General features: G+C 47.8%; 2 protein-coding genes across 8 annotated transcripts; both read left to right on the top strand.

The window, feature by feature from the left end:
* The first annotated feature begins 135 nt into the window (after positions 1 to 135).
* On the top strand, positions 136 to 15,281 carry LOC101069008 (solute carrier family 12 member 6). 4 transcript variants are annotated; one of them, XM_029839597.1, is made up of 26 exons: positions 136 to 299; positions 1,913 to 2,552; positions 4,378 to 4,472; positions 4,580 to 4,708; positions 5,161 to 5,307; positions 5,398 to 5,452; positions 6,696 to 6,826; positions 6,960 to 7,201; positions 7,277 to 7,404; positions 7,499 to 7,678; positions 7,749 to 7,913; positions 7,993 to 8,091; positions 8,213 to 8,270; positions 8,360 to 8,534; positions 8,640 to 8,758; positions 10,351 to 10,449; positions 10,536 to 10,655; positions 10,783 to 10,887; positions 10,975 to 11,143; positions 11,211 to 11,406; positions 11,493 to 11,662; positions 11,770 to 11,901; positions 12,162 to 12,269; positions 13,351 to 13,574; positions 13,650 to 13,783; positions 13,861 to 15,281. In XM_029839597.1, the coding sequence occupies exons 2-26, from the start codon at positions 2,345 to 2,347 to the stop codon at positions 13,950 to 13,952; spliced, it is 3,480 nt and encodes a 1,159-aa protein (XP_029695457.1). In that variant the 5' UTR covers positions 136 to 299; positions 1,913 to 2,344; the 3' UTR covers positions 13,953 to 15,281. The 4 variants fall into 4 exon arrangements, with proteins under 4 accessions (XP_029695457.1, XP_011615588.1, XP_029695458.1 ...); XM_011617286.2 differs by having other exon boundaries at positions 137 to 299; positions 2,336 to 2,552; XM_029839598.1 differs by lacking the exon at positions 136 to 299 and adding an exon at positions 355 to 645.
* A 137-nt stretch (positions 15,282 to 15,418) lies between these two features.
* tox4b (TOX high mobility group box family member 4 b) lies at positions 15,419 to 21,122 on the top strand. 4 transcript variants are annotated; one of them, XM_011617284.2, is made up of 9 exons: positions 15,419 to 15,557; positions 17,173 to 17,244; positions 17,896 to 18,183; positions 18,263 to 18,523; positions 18,610 to 18,936; positions 19,014 to 19,094; positions 19,197 to 19,817; positions 19,911 to 20,065; positions 20,170 to 21,122. In XM_011617284.2, exons 1-9 carry the CDS (start codon positions 15,552 to 15,554, stop codon positions 20,225 to 20,227), a joined length of 1,869 nt encoding a protein of 622 aa, XP_011615586.1. In that variant the 5' UTR covers positions 15,419 to 15,551; the 3' UTR covers positions 20,228 to 21,122. The 4 variants fall into 4 exon arrangements, with proteins under 4 accessions (XP_011615586.1, XP_029695460.1, XP_003976413.1 ...); XM_003976364.3 differs by lacking the exon at positions 15,419 to 15,557 and adding an exon at positions 15,611 to 17,013; XM_029839600.1 differs by lacking the exon at positions 15,419 to 15,557 and adding an exon at positions 15,606 to 17,013 and having other exon boundaries at positions 19,197 to 20,065.
* Positions 21,123 to 21,194: the final 72 nt, after the last annotated feature.

The raw sequence follows: 21,194 nt of genomic DNA, 5'->3' as shown, positions 1-21,194 counted from the left end.
TAAATCAGAATTATTGCTTACAGTGTTATTTATTTTTAATAACTAAGTTTTATTTAAATACGATATTGCCATTCGTCGCACAAGCTTTTGAAAACGGACTACAATTTCCAGTCATACTAGAGTACTGCGCATGCGCAGACTACGGGAAGCGTAATAGGACAAACCAGGCCGCCTCTCGCATGACCGTTGGATCGGCCGGGCTGGGCATTGAACACAGCACCGAAACATCCTGGGAGAGGAGCCAAAGCATCCAGTCGCACCTTTAACCGCTGCATATCCAGGAAGCCCCGTTGAGACAGGTAGGCTGCTAAATAGCCTTCAGCATTGTCAATATTAGACGCCATTGATTGCTCACTGTCAGTGAAATTACGTTCGCGTTTTTTTGCGAAGTTTCCCATCGGCATGGCTAGCCCGTGGCTAACGCGGCGTTAGATTTGGCTAGCTGCGCGGACCCACAAGAGGCGAGTGGGCAATTGAACCATCAGCTACCGTGGGAATGGCCGTCGCATGACATCCCACCTCTTTGTCAAATGAAACCGAAACAAAGCATCGAAATCACGTTTGTCCCAAATTAACCGCGCGCCTTTTTGAGTCATCCGGTTCAAACACGCTGAAATGGAAATCACAAATGCCGCATAGCTCCGCGTATGTATTCATATGTTGAGGCTCTTACCGACCGGTTTAATCCAGAATTATTATAGCTCGCTTAATTGGCTTAGAATGGCAGCTGATTAGCGGTTAGCAGGCGAGCATGTGTTTAGAAATGTATCGATTATTGGAAAAAGACCTGTTATGTTGCTCCCCTCGATATTGATCGCCTTTAGTAATAGCAGCAGAGCTTATCTCTTTATGGTTGACTTGTGATTCTTTTCTTTTAAACATTATGGTTTAAGGTGTTGTTAAAGTGCTTATGTGAGAAATTAAGATTTTTCAGCTTTTACCTGGGATAACCCCGTAAACATCCAGACTGATATATAACGCCATTAATACAGTGTGTAATAGATGGTGATATGCTGTGGGGAGCCATTGATACATTTCCTCACCAACCGATCGCTGGTCTGAAGTCTGCCTGACATGTCATATGATGTTCCATTGAGTATTGCTGTAGGTGTGAAACGGTTCGTCTAGACGACGACTGCCTCTGGGGATTTTTCCAGCCTTTTCACACAACGCAGTCTTAACTGGGCTGCAGGTCTCATGAGTGTCAGAGAGAAGAGCGGAAGACGCTAAGGAACTGTCTGCATGTCACGGACGTGTGCCGGTCGGCCTCAAATATCAGCGATCTGTCTCTCTTGGAGCTCCCCAGACCCACAGGGAGTGTTGTAAAATGGACAACTGGGCCATGTTTCTGCATGCAGACCGGGAGAAGGCAGCCAGCACAACCAGTTAGAACCGCTCTCCTTTAATAATTAAATTATAAACCCAGCTAAAGTGGCAGTGTATCCACCTGCCTTGACGGTATTTTCCCAAGACGATGAGCGCGGTTGACTTTGCACCTACTGCGTGGATCAGTGGTTATTGTTTTACACCTCTCCCATCCAGACACAGGTATTCTATTCTCCATCTGTGCTCTGAAAGGCCTTTTAGCTAGTACAGAAAGGACACTGTTGATGTGTCTTTGGCAGGAAGGCACGCTGGAGCCTGCACTTGTTGTTTCTAGGGCGGCGAGACGAACCGATTCTTACGGCGATTGAACCAAATAATTGACGAATTCAGCACATGACACTCGTGATAAAGCTCGGCCACCGATAATGAAGCACATGGCTTCGAGCTACGTGACATTTTAAAATATTACACGGTTCTTGTTTTTCAGATCTGTCTGTTGCTGCGTAGCCTAATGTACTCTTTTTCTGTCTATGTCCTGTTTCTCTTCTCTACCTCTACCTCGGCCTCAACCACCCGCTCTTTCTAGTTGTAAAAAAGTGACGACGTTTATTTCCTTGTGACATCAGGCGCCCACTTTTCTGCAGAAAAGTACCGTACAGTTGGCAAAAATACAGTACAGGATAAAGCTAATAGGAAGAAGAGCTTAAAAGAGCCCCCCCTTAGGCGTCAAACTGGAAGATTGCTTACTCGCACACAAACTGTTCTCCTAAAAGAAAGCAAAAGATATTTATAGCTCACTGCCACAGGAAGAGGCTGTTTCTGGTCCTGGTCACGTGTGTTTGGTTGCAGAGAACCAGTTTGCTTTAATGGAGAAGTTCAGTAGAAGAAATCATAAAGGCCATCATTACTTCAGCGTCACATGGGAGATAGCTTAGCTTAGCTCACTGACCCTGACCTCCCTTCCCCTACTCAACAACCCGCCCCCCCTTCCTCTTTTACTTTTTCCAAGCGAGTCGCCATGGCATCAGTGCGCTTCACCGTGACGCCCACCAAGGCCGAGGACCTCCCGGGGCTGTCCGACACATCGCCCGACATCAGCTCCCGCTCCGGCGCTCGCGTGCGCTTCGGCTCCAAGGAGAGCGTGAACCGGAGCGAGCCGCTTAGCGAAACATCGGGAGGCGGAGCCACGGGGATCGGCACGCCGGACCACAGCAGTGTTGACCAAGGTGATGCACACACCCACATAGAGAACAGATCTAAACGCTCGGAGACTTTCTGCTACGGCAGGCTGAAGGTGACGTCATCATTGTCAACAAGAGGAAAAGGGTACATGCTGTTCCTGGAACCCTGTTTTTCTAGTTTTCTAGTTCATGGACTTTGAACAAACCTTGGTCTCAGGGCCTTGTGAAAACAGCATCTACAAGTGTCACAACTTAAATTGACATCACCGGTAGCCGTGCCTGTAGCAGTGACAATTATCACAGGAGCTCTGTCAACAGATCAGCGTTAAAAAGTCCCCCTTGTATGTTGTGTTTGTGTGCAAAATCTGGGCATATTTGTCTTCAGGACTGTAAAGCGACTAGCTCACCCTCGCGCGTGTGTAATAGTGGCCAGTTTCACACGATGCGATGCATAACTGCAAAGCTGAAAATGGAACATCGAGATCCACGTGAAAACTTGCAGGGATCCACCGGAGGAAGATGCTGAACATGGCGAAGTGCAGTAATCCATTGTGCGAAGGTGTTTACACACACTCTCAAAGGGGTGGGGGGCGCAATATCGCTGTGGAGAGATGCAACTGTATCAGCTGTGCTGATCCACTTAGGCAGCAGCGGACTAGCGAGGATGCCCCACGTCGTTTAATAAGCTTCCATAAATAGCCACGGAGCCTCTTAATCAGATTGACCGGACTGCACGAGGCTGCAGTTGTGCCTGTCGAGAGGCCAACGGAGGTTGTTGGAGACTCGAGGGGAGTCGGGAAAGTCGGTCACCGACAACAATGCCGCCACTGCTGATTGGCAAGCAGTGAGGCGCAGAAGAAGACGGGAGCGGAGGTCTGTGTTCAAAGAGGTCAAAGGCTCTGTCACCTCACAAACACACACACACACACACACACACACACACACAGAGTTCTGTCCTCAAACATCAGATGTGGCAATCCCAGGTGAGAACGCACAAGCGCAGACCAACAGCTGCGTGAAATCTGCAAATCGTATCTGATGCCACCACTTTGTCCTCTGGCATCTGTCGAGACAGGAAGGCGTGAGATCCTGAGTCTTTGCTGCGCTGCTTTAAGTTCCGGACGGTCCTGATCGACAGGTTTGACCGACAAAACGGGCGCGCAGCACTTATGATCGTGTTCACGGCTTTTATTCAAAATAAAGTGTCTTTATAATCAAACATGTTGAGTAGAAGGTAAAAACACACACACACACACGCTCAATGTTTTTGACATGTTTGCTGAGGATTTCTGATGACATCCAACAACTCGCGTGAACAAAGCAGACATGCAGAAATGGCTTATGTTGATTAACTTGGCTCAAGTGCTGGGAGAAAATGGTTGTTGTTGGCCTGTGTTTGTTGGAACCTCCAGTGCACTGGGAACCAGTACTTAAGCTAAGGGGTAATTATACATAACAGTCAACAGAAGGGCGTGTGGGGAGGAAACAAATAAAAACGGTAGCTGTCAATTGAATTTCTCCTTTAAGACGTGGCTAATGCTGAGTGAGTCGCGCTGTGTTGAGGGTCACTGAACGTGAACATTGACATCACTGCGGTGGGGCAGGAGGGAAGTGATTTTGCTGACACCGGTGCTGCTGACTGAGGGGGAACTGACCTGGGAACACGTGATCGCTGATTTCTTCCATTTAGAAAGCCATTTGGTGGTTGCGTCTTCGTCGATACAGGTCGCAGCTCCATTGTTAAATAATCACCTCTGATCGGGCAGTATCCCTCTACAAACTGAGGATTTTAGCACCCAAATTCACAACTTTGTGATGTATGAATAAAAAAAAGTCCTTGGGTTGATCTGTAGTTGTTTGTTGTCTTCAGGTGAGGGAAATTCCAAGATCTCTAGTGTGTACATCAACAACACTCATGGAGTCGATGATGACGACTTCTACGACAGGAACTTGGCCTTGTTTGAGGTGTGAAACCACCCCCATCCCCCACTCTTTAGTCTACATCATCCCATCTCTCTTTTTCTTTTTGGCTTGTTTTAAACCATTTCGCTCCCCACGTTCTCCCCTCGCAGGAGGAGATGGACACTCGGCCGAAGGTGTCGTCCCTGCTCAGTCGTCTGGCCAACTACACCAACCTCACGCAGGGGGCCAAGGAACACGAGGAGGCGGAGAGCATCGGCGAGAAGAAGAAAACGAGCAAGGTTTCACGCACGCCGTAAAATTAACTGCCCAAAAACACCTCTCTAATGAGAGGTGTTTATTTTAGGGAGCTTAAATAATATCTTTGCGTTACTATGGATATCTTGTCTCTTTCCTGACTGGGCGTCTGGAGGTTTTGAGGTTGATAAAACTTGACCGCTGGCTACTCTTCTGACCCCGCTGATAAGGAAGCGGCGAGTGTAGATAAGATGGTGTTGTGGTGGTGAAGAGAATTATGTCCATTGCTAAGTCTCTGATTTCTACTTTGCTGGCTTTCTACATTTTGCCAACAGATTTATTGTCTGCTGCCTCTGGCTGCACTCCAGCGTCACCAGCACATCAACCGCAACAGCAGCCTCGTGCCATGAGACAGTGCTAATGCTAATTTGTGGGCAGAATAACAAGCTTCATCAGCATCAAGTGTGACATTGAGAGCCCTTTCTCTTTGTACCAGTCACCACAGATGGGCACATTCATGGGCGTCTACCTGCCCTGCCTCCAGAACATCTTTGGGGTCATCCTGTTCCTGAGGCTGACCTGGGTCGTGGGGAACGCCGGGGTGCTCCAGGGCCTCTGCATCGTCTTCATATGCTGCTGCTGCGTGAGTCTTTCAGTCCGGGAGGTCCGCTGGATGTGCAGGCGCGGAACCAGCGCCACTAAAGCATTTTTTATTTATTTTTTCCGTGCGCAGACGCTGTTGACGGCTATATCGATGAGCGCCATCGCCACCAATGGGGTTGTTCCAGGTAGGTCTCTTTCTTTTGGTGCTTTTTATTTTAGCTCCATTTTCACAATAAAGCCAGTCATTTATTTGTTTGACATTACACTGATTCAGATTGGCTCTAATAATGGAATTTATTTCAGCATTTGGGTCATAGTAAGCATCTCTAAACGGTGTGTACGAACAATATAACTTTGTTAATCCCAAATGGCGCCCATGAGCTTGATTGAAGATGCTAAATTGTCCCTAGTTGTGAGGGAATGGCGTGCGCCTCGATGGGCTGGCACCCCTGGGTGTGTAATCAAAACATTGTGTCGGCTTCACTGCAACAAGACGGTACGATAACGAGGATCCGTTGCCGTGGTCACACGAGGCTTTACCCACGACAGATAAGAGCACAGTTCCTGTTGGCTGTCGGTCGCGTAGAGTTTCCTCCCAGATTTGTTCCTCTTTGACTCAGCTCGTCTTCCGCTCTCAATAAGTGCTGCTCCAGGATTCCTCCTAACCAGTTTGAATTTCTGTCTGTCCCGTCTCCCCTCCTGTCTTCATCCTCCTCTGCACACACATTACAGCAAAACCCCAGAATATTCTTCTGCCATCGACTTAACCATCACTGGATCACATCTTAATCGGTATCAAAACATTTCCAACTAGTGACTTTTTATACTCTATAAAGAAAAGACCTTTTTAAAGCTTCATCTTATTCCTAGTCTCAATCAGAAGCAAGAGAATAACATTTAATCTCAGTTTTCTAGTGTTTTAGGCTTGTTTTAAGGGCCCAAAGTGTGCTGAGGACCCTATTTAAACTATTTTTTTAATATTAATTTATTTCTCTGTTACAGTATTATTCATTTGGTATTCAGAGTGATAATTGTTGTATAGGTGTAGCAGACTCCTGGGAACTTCTGATTAGTTTTAGGGGTAAACCCTAAATACGGGGATTTAGGTGTGATCCAGTGCTTTACACAATCAGAAGTTCACCTTATTGTAGTTTTTGTCCTCCAACTGAGCAAAAAATGGCGGCGAGCAGATTCACTCCATCATTTTACTGTCATGTAGAACATTATGCTTATTTCTTCAAGCATAGGATGACCTGTCCTCTCTTCTCCCTTTTACCTCCTAACATCATAACGTCACTGACATCCATCCCTTTTGTTTTGTCTTTCTCTCGCCGCCCCCCCTCCCCCCTCTCTCCGATTTCCCCGTTTCTTCTTCTGCCCTGTTGTCTCTTCTTTTTCACATTCTCCCCGACCCACCCACCCACCCAGCCGGAGGGTCTTACTTCATGATCAGCCGCTCGTTGGGGCCGGAGTTCGGGGGTGCTGTGGGCATGTGTTTCTACCTGGGCACGACCTTCGCTGGAGCCATGTACATCCTGGGAGCCATCGAGATCCTTCTGGTGGGTCCAGTCCGTCATTGTCTCAGCTCGACCCGCCACACCAGAACGTCTGTTTACAGTCTGCAGTGAAATGGCAGACGAGCAGCTTTCTGCCGTAAAATATACCAAGTGACACCAGACACGTCTCCTCCAGATGTACATCGCTCCAAAGGCGGCCATTTTCGAGGCAAAACACCCAGAAGGTGAAGGGGCGGCAATGCTGAACAACATGCGTGTTTACGGCTCCATCTGCCTCCTTCTGATGTCGCTGCTGGTTTTTGTGGGCGTTAAATATGTCAACAAGCTGGCGTCCATCTTCCTGGCCTGCGTCATCATCTCCATCGTGTCCATCTACGCGGGAGCGCTGGTCTCTGCCTTCAAACCCCCGAATTTCCCGTAAGTGGCAGTTCCACCAACACAGAGCCAGCGTTCCGGTCCCCGGCTGACCCGTTTGGCTCTCGCCGTCCGCAGAGTGTGCATGCTGGGAAACCGGACCATCAGCGGCCACGAAATCGATGACAATCAGTGTGCGAAAACCATCGCGGTGCGGATGGAGGAGTCCACAGGGGGCGTCGACACTAACTTCACAGCTATCATCGGTAGGAACGTTGTTTTTCAACTTCATTGAGATTTCAAACTTCTCAGCTCCATTTAAAAAAAAAATAATAATAATTGAAGGTTTCCTCCTATTAGATAACAGCACTGTGGCCCCGACCTTTGACCCCAGCATTCCTCCTCTCGTGAACACCACAAGCATTTGGAAGCTTTTCTGTAGCGGCCCAGAACTAAATGCCTCCTGCGACAAATACTTCAATTCAAACAATTTTTCCCAGATCGAAGGGATCCCTGGGCTTGCCAGCGGCATCATCTCAGGTAGGTTTCAACATAAAACAGCCAGACACTCATCGCAATTGGTTTCGTAGCGTTGACGGTCTCCTTATAGAGAACCTGTGGAGTTCCTACCTCGGCAAAGGAGAAGTGCTGGAGAAAGGTTCCCTCGAGTCCTCTGACGAGTCGCCTCCCACATCCACTCACCATCCTTACGTGTTTGCTGACATCACCACCTCCTTCACCCTGTTGGTGGGCATCTTCTTCCCGTCCGTCACCGGTACGCACGGCTAACCCGCCGAAGGACTAAACTTGAGATGCTGGAACAGCCATATCGTTGATTTTCTGTGTTCGCTCAGGAATCATGGCCGGTTCCAACCGATCAGGGGATCTGAAAGACGCCCAGCGCTCCATCCCTATCGGAACCATCCTCGCAATCCTCACTACCTCCTTCGTCTGTATCCTTCATTTACGTACCGACCGCTAACCGCTCCCATAATAATAAGGCTCAGATGCGCCGTGATGTATTCGATTTGTATTCGGACCTTTGAGTGGTTTTTCTGAGCGCCGTCCCTCCAGATCTGAGCAGCGTCATTTTGTTTGGAGCCTGTATCGATGGAGTGGTCCTCAGAGATAAGTCAGTGTTTTTATGATATACTTTATAGATGTAGTGTAATCAAAGAGTGTTACCAATGTGGTTCTGACTTTTAATTTTGCTCCCTGCAGGTTCGGGGACTCTGTCCAAGGGAATCTGGTGGTAGGAACCCTGGCTTGGCCCACCCCTTGGGTCATCGTTATCGGCTCCTTCTTCTCCACCTGTGGCGCCGGGCTCCAGTCTTTGACGGGCGCGCCCCGACTCCTGCAGGCCATCGCCAAGGACAATGTCATCCCTTTCTTGAGGGTCAGAGCAAAACACGTGTTGTTCGTAAAACCACCAGGGTAGATTCAAATGGCACATTTGCTCTGCAAGTGAAACCAAAACGTGTCGGTTCTGTGCGTGTGCCAGGTGTTTGGCCACGGGAAGGCTAACGGCGAGCCCACCTGGGCTTTGCTGCTGACCGCCCTGATAGCTGAGCTGGGGATTCTCATCGCCTCTCTGGACATGGTGGCTCCAATCCTCACTATGTAAGAGAAGTGTGTGTACAGGCACGCCTGACTGTACGTAGCATAGCGAACATTTATACGGTGCATTCGTGTCAGTCGTCCTTAAATATCAAGAAGAGAAACAGGAATAGATAAGGTGGTTTGTTCCTGCCTGCATGGACCATTTTATACTTCTGGGTTTTGGTGTTAAAACCTACCGTATTTTCACAACCATAAGGCGCGCCGTATTATAGGGCGCACCTTCAATTAACAGCCTATTTTAGAAATATTTTCATACACAGGGCGCACCGTGTTATAAGGCGCATAGCATAGAAACTGCGTAGTGCCTGTGGTTTCATGACGCGTTCACTAGATCGAGCTGCGCTAAAAGGAATGTCAATAAAACAGCCAGATAAGTCAGTCAAACTTTATTAATAGAATACAAACCGTCGTTCTCACAACTCTATTCACTCCCAAAACGAATAAACAGCTGTTTTATTATTTTTCCCGAGTGACGTAGTGTTTTCGCGTAACACAGTTCGTTTAATAACAGCGAGTTATAACAGGCAGTGCAACATTTTTATCACAAGTGGATAGTGGAGTTTAATAAATCTTCGATTTAGTGCAATGTTTTTATCACGTAGTACCGTTGCGGTAAATCAAACGTTAGTGCAAACACAATATACGGTAACTCGAACTCTCGAAGTAATGCAAAGCGATAGCAATAGCAATATAACAACGTTGTTCAAACGGTAATGCCCATATTCACAGTATGACCAGCCTTGTTAAGTTGTAAACACACAAAAGAAACACGTAAAGATCACTTGATCAGTTCATTCCTCATCCAGGAATCCCTCGAATTCTTCTTCTTCGGTGTCCGAATTGAACAGTTGTGCGAATACGGCGTCCAACATGGCCGGCTCCGTCTCGTCAAAGTCGTCATCAGGGTCGGTGTCGCTGGTGTTGTCTGGCATTTCAGTGACAATCCCTGCCTTCCCGAAAGCTTGGACCACGGTCAATGCCCAGGCATTTACGATCCACTGGCAGATAGTGACGTATGACGCTCGGCGCCGTCTCCCCGTCTTGGTGAACGTGTGTTCGCCGTTCGTCATCCACCGCTCCCACGCAGTTCGCAGTCTAGTTTTGAATGCCCTGTTGACACCAATATCTAGCGGCTGGAGTTCCTTTGTTAATCCACTTCTTGCTTTGTTTCCTCGGAAGCTCCGTTGAGTCTTCTTTACCTGGCGCAGGTCGTCTTGTTGCTTCCTCCACTTCCGCACCATTGATTCGTTCACGTTAAATTCTCTTGCCGCTGCTCTATTTCCGTGTTCAACTGCGTGACTGATAGCCTTCAGTTTGAACTCTGCGTCGTAAGCGCGTCTCTTGCAAGGAGCCATTTTGGGGTCTTTACAGACAGAAATGGTTTGGGACTGAATTTACTGCTGTTACCTCGGCCACGCCTACTGACTACGGTAGCCGCGATTAACCAATATTACCGTAATCCATACAAAAGGCGCTCCGGGTTAAAAGGCGCACCGTAGATTTTTTAGAAAATTCTAGGCTTTTAGGTGCGCCTTATAGTCGTGAAAATACGGTAATTGAATCTCTAATTCAGTTTTATTTTCTCCTTCTAGGTTTTTCCTGATGTGTTATCTCTTTGTAAACCTGGCGTGTGCTCTTCAGACCCTCCTGAGGACGCCAAACTGGAGACCACGTTTCTCCTATTACCACTGGTACCGACACCCTCACGTGCACAGTCTCTCACACACAGGAGTGTTTTCCAAAAATGTCCACTGACCTAACTGATTTGTGTGTTCAGGACGTTGTCATTTCTGGGGATGACCATCTGCCTGGCGCTCATGTTCATATCCTCTTGGTACTATGCAATCGTTGCCATGGTGATTGCTGGCATGATATACAAGTACATAGAGTACCATGGGTATGTTTCCATAGATATTTATTCATTCATTTTGAACTTGCAACATGATCAAATTAGTGTTTTATGGGGTCAGTTAAGGCCACTGTGTAGCTGATAACCGTGTTTTATATATTCGTGTGTGTGTCAGAGCGGAGAAGGAATGGGGAGATGGAATCCGCGGTCTCTCCCTCAGTGCTGCCCGCTACGCCCTCCTCAGGTTGGAAGAGGGACCGCCACACACCAAAAACTGGAGGTGTGTTCTTTCACTAAACACAGCAGCTATATTTGAGTTTGAGATTTTTCCCACAGTCGTGAGCCAACGCACACGTTTCTCTCCCAGACCACAGCTCTTAGTCCTACTAAAACTGGACGAGGACGCCCACGTCAAGTCTCCTCGCTTGCTGACATTCGCCAGCCAGCTGAAGGCGGGGAAAGGCCTGACTATTGTGGGAACGGTTGTCTCTGGCAACTTCCTGCAGAGCTACGGAGAAGCTCTCGCTGCCGAGCAGGTCTGAACATCCCATCTGTGTTTGGGCCTGTTCGTTGTTTTGGACTCACTGAACACCTTCATTTTAGACTCTGAAGCACCTGATGGATAAGGAGCGAGTGAAGGGCTTCTGCCAGTGCATCGTGGCTCAGAAGCCGCGCGAAGGCATCAATCACATGATTCAGTCCAGCGGTCTGGGAGGGATGAAACCCAACACTGTGGTGATGGGATGGCCTCACGCCTGGAGGCAGAGCGAGGACCCTCAGTCCTGGAAAACCTTCATCAGTAGGTTTAAGAGGAGCGGAGATCACGACAGGTTTTTGAGGTCTTGTATCTGAGTTGACACGCTAACTGCACCCCCTCTCTTCCAGACACGGTGCGGGTGACCACGACAGCCCACCTGGCCCTGCTGGTGCCCAAGAACATCTCTCTGTTTCCCAATAATAGTGAGCCCTACACAGAGGGCTACATTGATGTCTGGTGGATCGTCCATGACGGCGGGATGCTGATGCTGCTGCCCTTCCTCCTACGCCAACACAAGGCAGGGGCAACAATCTCTCTTTTTCCTTTTCTTTTTCATGTCTCATGAGTCATCTTCATGGGTCTTCTTCATCCATACTTACTCAGCCTGAGAATTAATCTCTTCAGGTGTGGCGTAAATGCGGGATGAGGATCTTCACGGTGGCTCAGATGGAGGATAATTCCATCCAGATGAAGAAGGACCTAGCTACCTTCCTCTATCACTTACGGATTGAGGCTGAGGTGGAAGTCGTTGAGATGGTATGTGCCTTCAGACCTTTTATGGTGCAGAAGCTCTTAGCATGCTAGCTCATGTTATGGTAGTGTGGCAGAGTGTTCTAAGACAGGGGTTCTCACATGGGTCTACGACTCAAAAGTGGGCCGCAACTTCCCCAGCTGAGAACGACTGTTCTAAGCCGTTGATCAAGGCACTAAACTCTGGCTTCAAATCCCACCAATGACAGGGACCTTTCACTTTGTGACAGACTTGCTCACCTCTGTTGTTTCTCTGTTTTATGAAGCACAACAGCGACATCAGTGCGTACACCTATGAAAGAACCCTAATGATGGAGCAAAGGTCCCAGATGCTCCGACAGATGCGACTGTCCAAGTCAGACCGAGAAAAAGAGGTAAGGAAACGACGACATACAATATTGGGGAGTCGCAGGACGACGTTGACAGGCTTTTGAAAACGTGTTGATGGTTACCGTTGACAACCGAAGTAAAGGTAACGGAAGAACCGCGCCAACAGCCCCGTGTGAGATTAGGCTCGACAGCGCCTGGCGAATTTGGTTGTGATTACCGTGCATCCCTTTATCAATCAGGGAAATCCCTGTAGCGGCAGCAGTAGGCAGGAGGCAGTTGGTGCTGCGAGGTCCCAGGTGAGATTAGTTAGTGGTCACATTCAACTCTAGAAACATTAGTGGATGTCGTTCGGACAGGTAGAAGTGTAGAAAGTTCTAGAGTTCCATGTGTTAGAAATATGTTTTATGTAAGGGGGTTGACTGTCGTGTTGCAGCTTTCAGGTATATTAAAAATGTGTGCAGCCATTTCAGAATAAAAGCACCATTATTAAGGTCAGTTTGTGCTAATTCCACTCATCGGGAACTGTTTTTACAAAGAAGGACAAACGATCCAATGTTTTAATGACAGTTGAGGTCAGGTTAACCCACAGTTGCAGCGACGCTTCTGTTGTATTCTTAAACCTGATGTCTTTTCCTTCTGTCACTGGGCTCTTCAGAGGGTACGCTGGAGTTTTGACGATGTAAGTTTACTGTAGTTGACAATTAGTTGGGTGATATAGAGCCTTAGCCATGCACATTATTTAGGTAGCTGATTAGCATTTTGATATGCTAATATGCATTTGCATTGAAATAACTACTTGAATTGTTTGTAGGAGTGGTAGAACCTGTATTTGACAAACCTGAATGAGTCATTTAGTTTATGACATCATCATCTTTAATTGAGGTAATAAAACAAAATAGTTCCTTTTTTAGGGAATATGACCCTTACCTGCTAGCTCTCTGCTACCCTGTAGCATTTTTACTGCAAGTTAATTAGTTAGTTCGTGTTGTAGGTGTGTTTTTCAATGGTTGTAGAGATGGAATTGGTAAAAGAAGGTTTAGAGAGAGGGAGAGTCGGTGAATTCAAGACAAACAAAAACAAAGAAAATGAAGGCGTGAAAGAATATCGTGGTGTGTCTGAACTCAGGCCCAGCTGGTGAAAGATCGCAACTCCATGCTCCGGCTGACCAGCATCGGCTCGGACGATGATGAAGAAACGGACGGGGAGAGGGAGAGGCCGAGCGGCGGCAGCACCGAGCACCATCGCCGAGTCCAGATGACCTGGACCAAAGAGAAGACGCTGCAATACAGAGCCACGCACTCGGGCTGCTCCACACCCGAAGGCTTCAGAGACATGCTCAGCATCAGGCCGTGAGCGCCGTGAGCTAATCCACCGCGTCTGTCGCTTGTCCTACAGCCCATAAACGCATCCCTCTTTTCTTCCAGGGACCACTCCAACGTCAGGCGGATGCACACCGCTGTCAAGCTCAACGAAGTCATCGTCAACAAATCCCACGACGCCAGGCTCGTGCTGCTCAACATGCCGGGACCCCCCAGAAACACGGAGGGGGACGAAAACTGTATCCTTTCATTATAAGATGAGGACGACAAAACAACTTCAATGTTTAAAACCGTTTCTCCCTGACACGCTCGCCAGACATGGAGTTCCTCGAGGTTCTGACAGAAGGGTTGGAGCGCGTCTTACTGGTCAGGGGGGGTGGCAGCGAAGTCATCACCATCTACTCCTGATGGACAGGCGGAGGAAGATGTGCAGAAGTGGCAACAGGGCAAACAGAAGCGGAGGGCAGGAACCTGATGCGGGGACGTTTACGGACACGGAACCCCCACAAAAGAGAGACCGTCACAAGACTTGTCATCCTACCAGCAACCCACCCCCCCCTTCCTTTCACCGGTTCTCCATCTTTACATCTCCTCGACAAGGGTTTCCTTTCCGCACAAACCAAGCTAACGAATTGCCAACAACGTCACAAGCGAAAAGCAACAGGCGTCACCGTGTGTGCGTACGTGGAAGTCAGTTTTGTTTTCATAGAAGGGGACCAATGTTACGTCCGGCTGTGAGGGTCATTCGGCTGAAGAGACTCAGGGGCTGCCGTTTTCGTTCAGAATGTATACAGGAGTGTTTTCAGAACAGCCTGAATGTCTGAATTGAGGTGTTTTTACTATTTTTTTTAATGAAAATCAAGGAACATTTATTTCAATTTTCAGGAAAGCGAGACTGCGGCGGTGGAAACAGAGGTTCCGTTTATCACCTTGCATTTTTCTCATTGATTAACGGCATTGATTTCAAATCAGCAGTGCTTTTGTTACCTCGGTTATCAAATGAAGTCAGTTGAGCGACTTTTTTTTTTTTTTTAACGTTTGTGTGAACTCTGTTGGGATGCTCTTTTGTACGGAGGCTCATCTACTGTTGTTATCGACTCATGCCAGACGGGTCGTTATTCATGAGATGGCAAAGAGGGAAACCAAAGTTAAAGGTGGAACTGAAGCTGTCGGACATTCTTTTTTTTGTGCCATAAATTGGCGTCACGTCAAACTGCACGGGAGTAGCGACCTAAGTACGTGTAAAACTCGGTTTCTGGGAGAAGGCACGTTAGTGACCACACTGGACCAAGGCGGGATGGACCGCTGCACGGCATGCTGTTCAGGTGTGTGTGTGTGTGTCTGTGTGTGTGTTAGCTCATGTTTTTCTCTTGAATGAGAATTTTTTTTGCTGCTCCATGTTGCGTCAGATCATGCCCTGAAATTTACCTAAATGTAAACTCGCTTAAGTCTTGCGTCGTGTGAGCGCGCGCGTGTTTGTGTGCGTGAGGAAAAAAGAGCTATTCACTGCAGGTGTTTAATTACACTCTTTTTTTTAAAAAACAGTGCTTTCTTGTAACGTAGGAATTCTTTCATGTTTACCGTTATTCTTAAACTCTGCTTTCTTCTATATGGACAGAAAAAATTGCAAGTTTTATCTTTTTTAAATTATGTTAATGTATATTACAAAAGGATCCTCTCCCAAAACAAACTTGTCTTGGAAAAATGAAACACGAATAAATGTTTTTTCAAAGAAAAGTGCTGTATTTGTCACTTTTTTCCCCTCCAATTTCACTCTATTATTTTTGAAAGAAAAAATGTGACGGAAAAACATCGACGCTGTTAAAGAACTACAGCTTTTATTGTGAAAAGCCACTTTTGCGTGATGACGTTGTTCCTCTTGCGTGCGCTTTCTTTCAGAACCGGAAGCTGAAGGTATTTGAGGAAATCATACTGGACGAAGTTCACTTTCAAAAGTGGAATATATATATTTAGAAAAAACACATTAATCAGAATTCGGGGGTGAGGATGGAGGTAAGAGTAGTGTATGACTGCTGATGCAATAAAACAATTAGTTTTAGTGCTCCGATGTGATGATTAACACGAACTTTGGTTGTCACAAACTCAATGACGGTTTTTTTTATGCTCCCAGCTGATTTATATAGTTCCCCTTATTTACAGCACATGATGATTTCAGTGCACCCGTATCCCCCTTTTAACTCGCTTAATCACATTAATGATTTATTCGCGTAATCATTATTGTTCGCTTTCGAAAAGCGAGTGAGTTTTTAAGTGCTTCTTTTTTCCTATTACGAACATTTGGTTAGCTTCTTTGACTAACCTATAAGAATTTCCCCGGACCAGTGGAAAACATGAATAACACGATATGATATATGATAATGCATTCCACAATTCAAAAGTTAATTTAAAGGTTTGTGCCCGTTGTAGTTAAAGTAAAATATCCACATTAAAGCAGCAATAATCCAGCAGAGAAACATTGAATTTTCGGACGGATTGAAGCGCACGACAGGTGGTTTCCTGTCAAATCCTTCAAAATAAACCAACCTGGTCCTGTAAATCCACGTTCGAAATTATTCCACAGAGAAAATAACAACTCCTTGGAATTGGACAGTACAAAATATGAAGCAGTGCAACTATTACAACTCGAAGTAGAAAAGGACGAAAACATCGCAGATACCAAACACTTAACGAACTTGAGTAGCCTGCGCGCAAATCTTTTAAAATCATCTCGGGTCGTTTCCGGCTCCGGTCGATTGTTTCTGTCTGGCAAGGCTCGATCCGTAGCTCGGGATCTGTTGAACGTCCTGGCCCGGGCCAACACGAAGCTAAATCGGGGTTTTCGATTAGCCTCCCCTCCCGATCAGACACCTTGAAAACGCTCCTTTCTGGCTGCTAGTGGACCTCCTGAATGGAACCAACTCTCTGTTTCCGACCGCGGCGGTTGTCTGTCGGCTGGAGCCATCCATAAATGCCACTTTTACGGCCTGACGGACCAACAGGCGCCGACCGGGTAGCGAGTCGAGGTGTACCGCAGCCTTGCGTCAAAGCCAGCTAAAGCTAAACCGTGGAAGGACAGGTCAGCACTGAGGACCGGCACCAGCCACGTTACCCCGGCGACTCTCGCACCAGCAACCTCGTTATTTTGGGCACGGCTGTTTATTTTTGGCACAGGTGTTTCGGAGCTGTCAGCGTTGGCGATCGCCAAAGAAAAGGCTCGATCGGGCTGCTGTCACTGCCGCGTCGTAACCGCTATTTAACCAGTGATATTCGGGGCAGAGGTTGCAGAAATCTCGCCCAGTTTAAACAACGTGACGCGTTTGAAGGAGGTCTCCCGGCTAACACATGAGCCTCGGCTAAAAAGATGGACCTGAATTTCTATTCAGATTTAACGGACGGTACCGGGCAGCACGACGATGATCCACAGTTCCTGGATCCTCGCTCTTTTAATGGATTTGACTCTGACAGCAAGGTGATCCTAAATGGGCCAAACTCCCCTCATTCGCATGTCTTTTAAATGCTGTGCTTTGACTTCAGACTCTTTAAATAAAAGAGAGGCATTTGACAGATCAACCGCGAGTCCCCGTTCACGACGAGGCCTTTCCTAACATGTGCGTCTTGATGTTTTCAGTTTCCTGGAGGCAGCGACAACTACTTGACAATATCTGGCTCCAGCCATCCTTTCCTCTCCTCCTCCTCAGAGGTAGGCTTTGTCCTTGATGGACCCCAGGCGTGTGTTCGCCAGGGGTCCATCTTTCTGACATGTTGCCTCGGCCGGCGATGCTTTCAGCTGATGGTGGAGCAGCCTTTGTTGATGTTTATCTTGTCACGTTATACCTCACCTCTTGTCGTTCATTCAGTGAGTAATCGTACTGTAATGGTGTCATTTGCAGCGCAGTAGAGAGTAAGGATCCCCCGGAGCACTTTAAAAATAACAGGGAGGGCTTTTCGAAGAACTTATGGTCTATTTTGGATGGCGCATATGTCAAATTCCTACATTTCCTCCCTGTTTTTCCACACAATGCTGCCGTTGTTATGGTGACCAGCTGTGAAGCGTGAAAGGCATATAAAAGTGACACATCCTTGGAGTTGGTGGCTGATTCCCTCCGTGTGATCAAACAATAGAGTGATAATTTGTCTCCATTTTCCTGTCTTTTTTGCTGGTGTTCTTCCCTCATTTGGTGAACGTGTTAAATGTTGTTGTTCCAGCTGTTGTGATGTCACAACGTTTCTTGTCTGCTATGAGTCAATGACACAAACCTCTAATTTATTATAAACTAGAGTGTCAAGTATCTAGTTATTAATTTTACACAGCCGACGCAATAAATTTGCATCACATCTTCTGTCTACCCAGACCTTCCACACCCCCAGCCTTGGCGATGAAGAGTTCGAGATCCCCCCCATCTCTTTGGACCCAGACTCGGCCCTCACTGTGTCCGACGTGGTGTCCCATTTTGACGAGCTGTCGGACACCGGGCCCTCGGACAGCGTGGTGGTACCGGGGAACGCCGTGGTGGAAGGGGATGATCCCTCGTTCGCTTCCACTTACGTCAACGCCTCCTCGCAGGGACTGGAGCACATGAGCCTGGGAGTCATCAACCCATCAGGAGGAAGCACTTTGTTGGGCTCGTCACTGGGGATGGTGAGGGGCTCGGAACCTTTCATGCTGTCCGTGGTTTCTCCGACAATCTGTCATCTAGTTGCCTTCCTTCTGTCCTCAGGATCTCGGGCATCCAATCAGCTCCCAGTTCAGCAGCTCTTCGCCGGTGACCATTGAAGTCCCGCTGGGTGAGGTAAGCCAGGGCTTGCTCGGGTCCAACCAGCTGACCACCATCGACCACTCAGAACTCAGTGCTCAACTGGGGCTGGGACTGGGTGGTGGGAACATACTGCAGCGCCCCCAGTCGCCAGAACACCCACTGTCAGCTACGGCGTCCCCCACCAGCTCGCTCCAGGATGACGACATGGACGACTTTCGAAGGGTCAGTTGAAAAGACAAACTTCATGGGCTTGAAATTGTCATTTTTGACAATCTGGAAAGTGTTGTGTTTTATTTTTGTCTCATCAGAGCGTCCTGGTGGAGTCTCCTCTCTCCCTGGCCGTCTCTCCTGGTGTCATTTCACTGGACCCCTCGCTGTCAGAGTCGCTCTCTGCTCCCTCCTCCAGCATCTCCCCAGCAGCTGGAAAGAAGGGAGGAGGAGGAGGAGGAGGGGGAGGCAAGAAGGGGAAGAAGAAAAAAGACCCCAACGAGCCCCAGAAACCCGTGTCGGCATACGCTCTGTTCTTCAGGGACACGCAAGCAGCCATCAAGGGACAAAATCCCAACGCCACCTTCGGAGAGGTTTCAAAGATAGTGGCGTCCATGTGGGACAGCCTGGGGGAGGAGCAAAAACAGGTGAGAGGAATAAAGATGTGTTGGAGTGTTTACTGAGGAAAACATTTAACAAAGCTTTATTTTCAATTACAATTCAGGTTTACAAGAGGAAGAATGAAGCAGCAAAGAAGGATTATTTGAAGGCCTTGGCGGAGTACAGAGCTGGGCAGAACTCTCAGGTAAGCGCCGCCCAGTTTTAGATGACCACGAAGTCATCGGTGCACAATGAATTACATCCAAATGTCAAATTATTGTTTTCTATTTTCCGCTATTCTCTTCAGGCTCCTATTGAAGTCATGGACACGTCTCCATCGCCACCCCCTCCCCTGCCACCTCCTGCGCCCCTTCCTGTCGTCACCACAGCCCCTCCCCCCGCCGTTGCTCCTCGCGCCCCCAGGCAGCAGTACAACCCTGAGGAGAACACCATCACCAACATCTGTACGTCCAACATCATACTGGACCTGCCTCAGGTGACCACCCGCTCCCGTACCGGCGCCATCAAGCCCCAACCACCACCTGTAGCCACGCCTCCCAACCCTCCAATCGTCACCAAGATCATCACCAAGCAGACGGGGCTGCAGGCCATCGGCGTGACGGCGGCCGCCTCCTCGCCACGCCAACCGCCGCCGCTGCAGCAGATGCACAGCACTCCTCCTCCGCCCCGGCTGCAGCAGATGGTGCACGCCCAGGCGCCCCCGCCCCTGCAGGCGAAGCCACGAGGAACTGCCACCGCTCCGCCTCCACTGCAGATCAAAGTCGTGCCGTTGTCACGGCAGTCGGACTCAAACACGTCAATCATCGTGACGGCAGGCGGCGAAACGCCCGTGTCCTCCAACATAAAGGTGAAGGTGGAACTCGGCCATTCGGCGCATGTGACGGGAGAGGAAGTGGCGGAGGAAGGCGTGAGTTCACCGCACCATCATCGCACTCGCTCGCCGGCTCCAGAGCGACCAGGTTCAGCTGTGATGCAACTCTGTGTTTATTTTGTCACTCAGATGGAAGTCGAGGTGAACGTTGCACCCGCCGCAGGCGCGACCTCTGCCACCACTCCAAACATCTGCATACGAGCCGGCTGCACCAATCCAGCTGTGGAGAGCAAAGACTGGGACATGGAGTACTGCAGCAACGAGTGTGTGGCCACGCACTGCAGGTGTGTCCGTCCACTCAGCTTGTCGGCTCCTGTGATGCCGTTTGCTAACATTTACTTTGACTCTTTTCATCTAAAGTCAGTTTTTTCTGTCCTCTTCTCCGCAGGGACGTCTTCATGGCTTGGTGTGCCATCCGGGCGCAGAACTCCACCACGGTCACATAGGAAAAAAAAACTGCCTGGACAAAAGGACAGACAAAACTTTGAAATGAACCAATGAATGTTTCTTTTTTTCTGTCCATCTGACGGCAAGAGGAGCGACGAGAGAAACCGCACCCGTTACATTTCTACAACTGTGACTCCTTTTTAAGGCAGAAGTATTAAACTACAGAGGAAGAAACACATCCCCACATGCTCTTTTGATCATCTGTCGTAAGTTTATATGGACACGTGGTGTTTTTAAATGTTTTAAAAACGGAAACAAATCCACCCTGTTGAGGGGAGAGCAGTAGACGATGAATGGAAAGAAGTCCCTAACAATGAAATGGTGAAGATCCCTTCATCTGATATGATTATATAAGATCTTGTTTCTACCTTTACCGTATGGATTTTCTTTTTTTTGTTGTTGACTTGTCCTTTTAGTACTTTGGCATCAGGCCTCGTGGATAAATTTTAAAACAATCAGGAGGCACAGCTGATCAAAGCACAACAAAAGTCTTATTGTTTTGTCATGCAAATGTTTTACTGATGAGCATTTGTGATCAGGTGCTAATATGGAAACGTGTGTTCTCTGCATCGCCTCTTCTAAAATACTCAAACGGTTTCTGTGGGGCATATTTGGTTCATTTTTTCTTTTTAAATTGTTACATGTATGACTTTTGAGGGGGGAAAAAATAAACACCAGCTCTGACAACACTATGGCAACCGAAAGGGACGACCGGTTTAAAACCTTTACTTTTTGACGCGTTAAAATCAACCGGATGTGTTCAGGCTCCAGATGTAGATATCCTGGAAATGTTTTTAATGGTAAAATTAAAAAAACAACTCCATGTGCATTTTATGTTATGTCATTGGTATGTGAAAAGTGAATCATGAATTACAAACATTTGGGTGAATAATACGTGAAATAAAGTTTCGTTTTTTTGTTAGTGGCGTAATAGTAGCGCGCCAGTAATGATAAAAACAATTTAAC

The sequence above is a fragment of the Takifugu rubripes genome, chromosome 8, assembly GCF_901000725.2.
Source record: "Takifugu rubripes chromosome 8, fTakRub1.2, whole genome shotgun sequence".
NCBI classification, from domain to species: Eukaryota; Metazoa; Chordata; class Actinopteri; order Tetraodontiformes; family Tetraodontidae; genus Takifugu; species Takifugu rubripes.
Note: the sequence above shows the minus strand (reverse complement) of the source record. Positions and strands in the feature narration are given on the sequence as shown.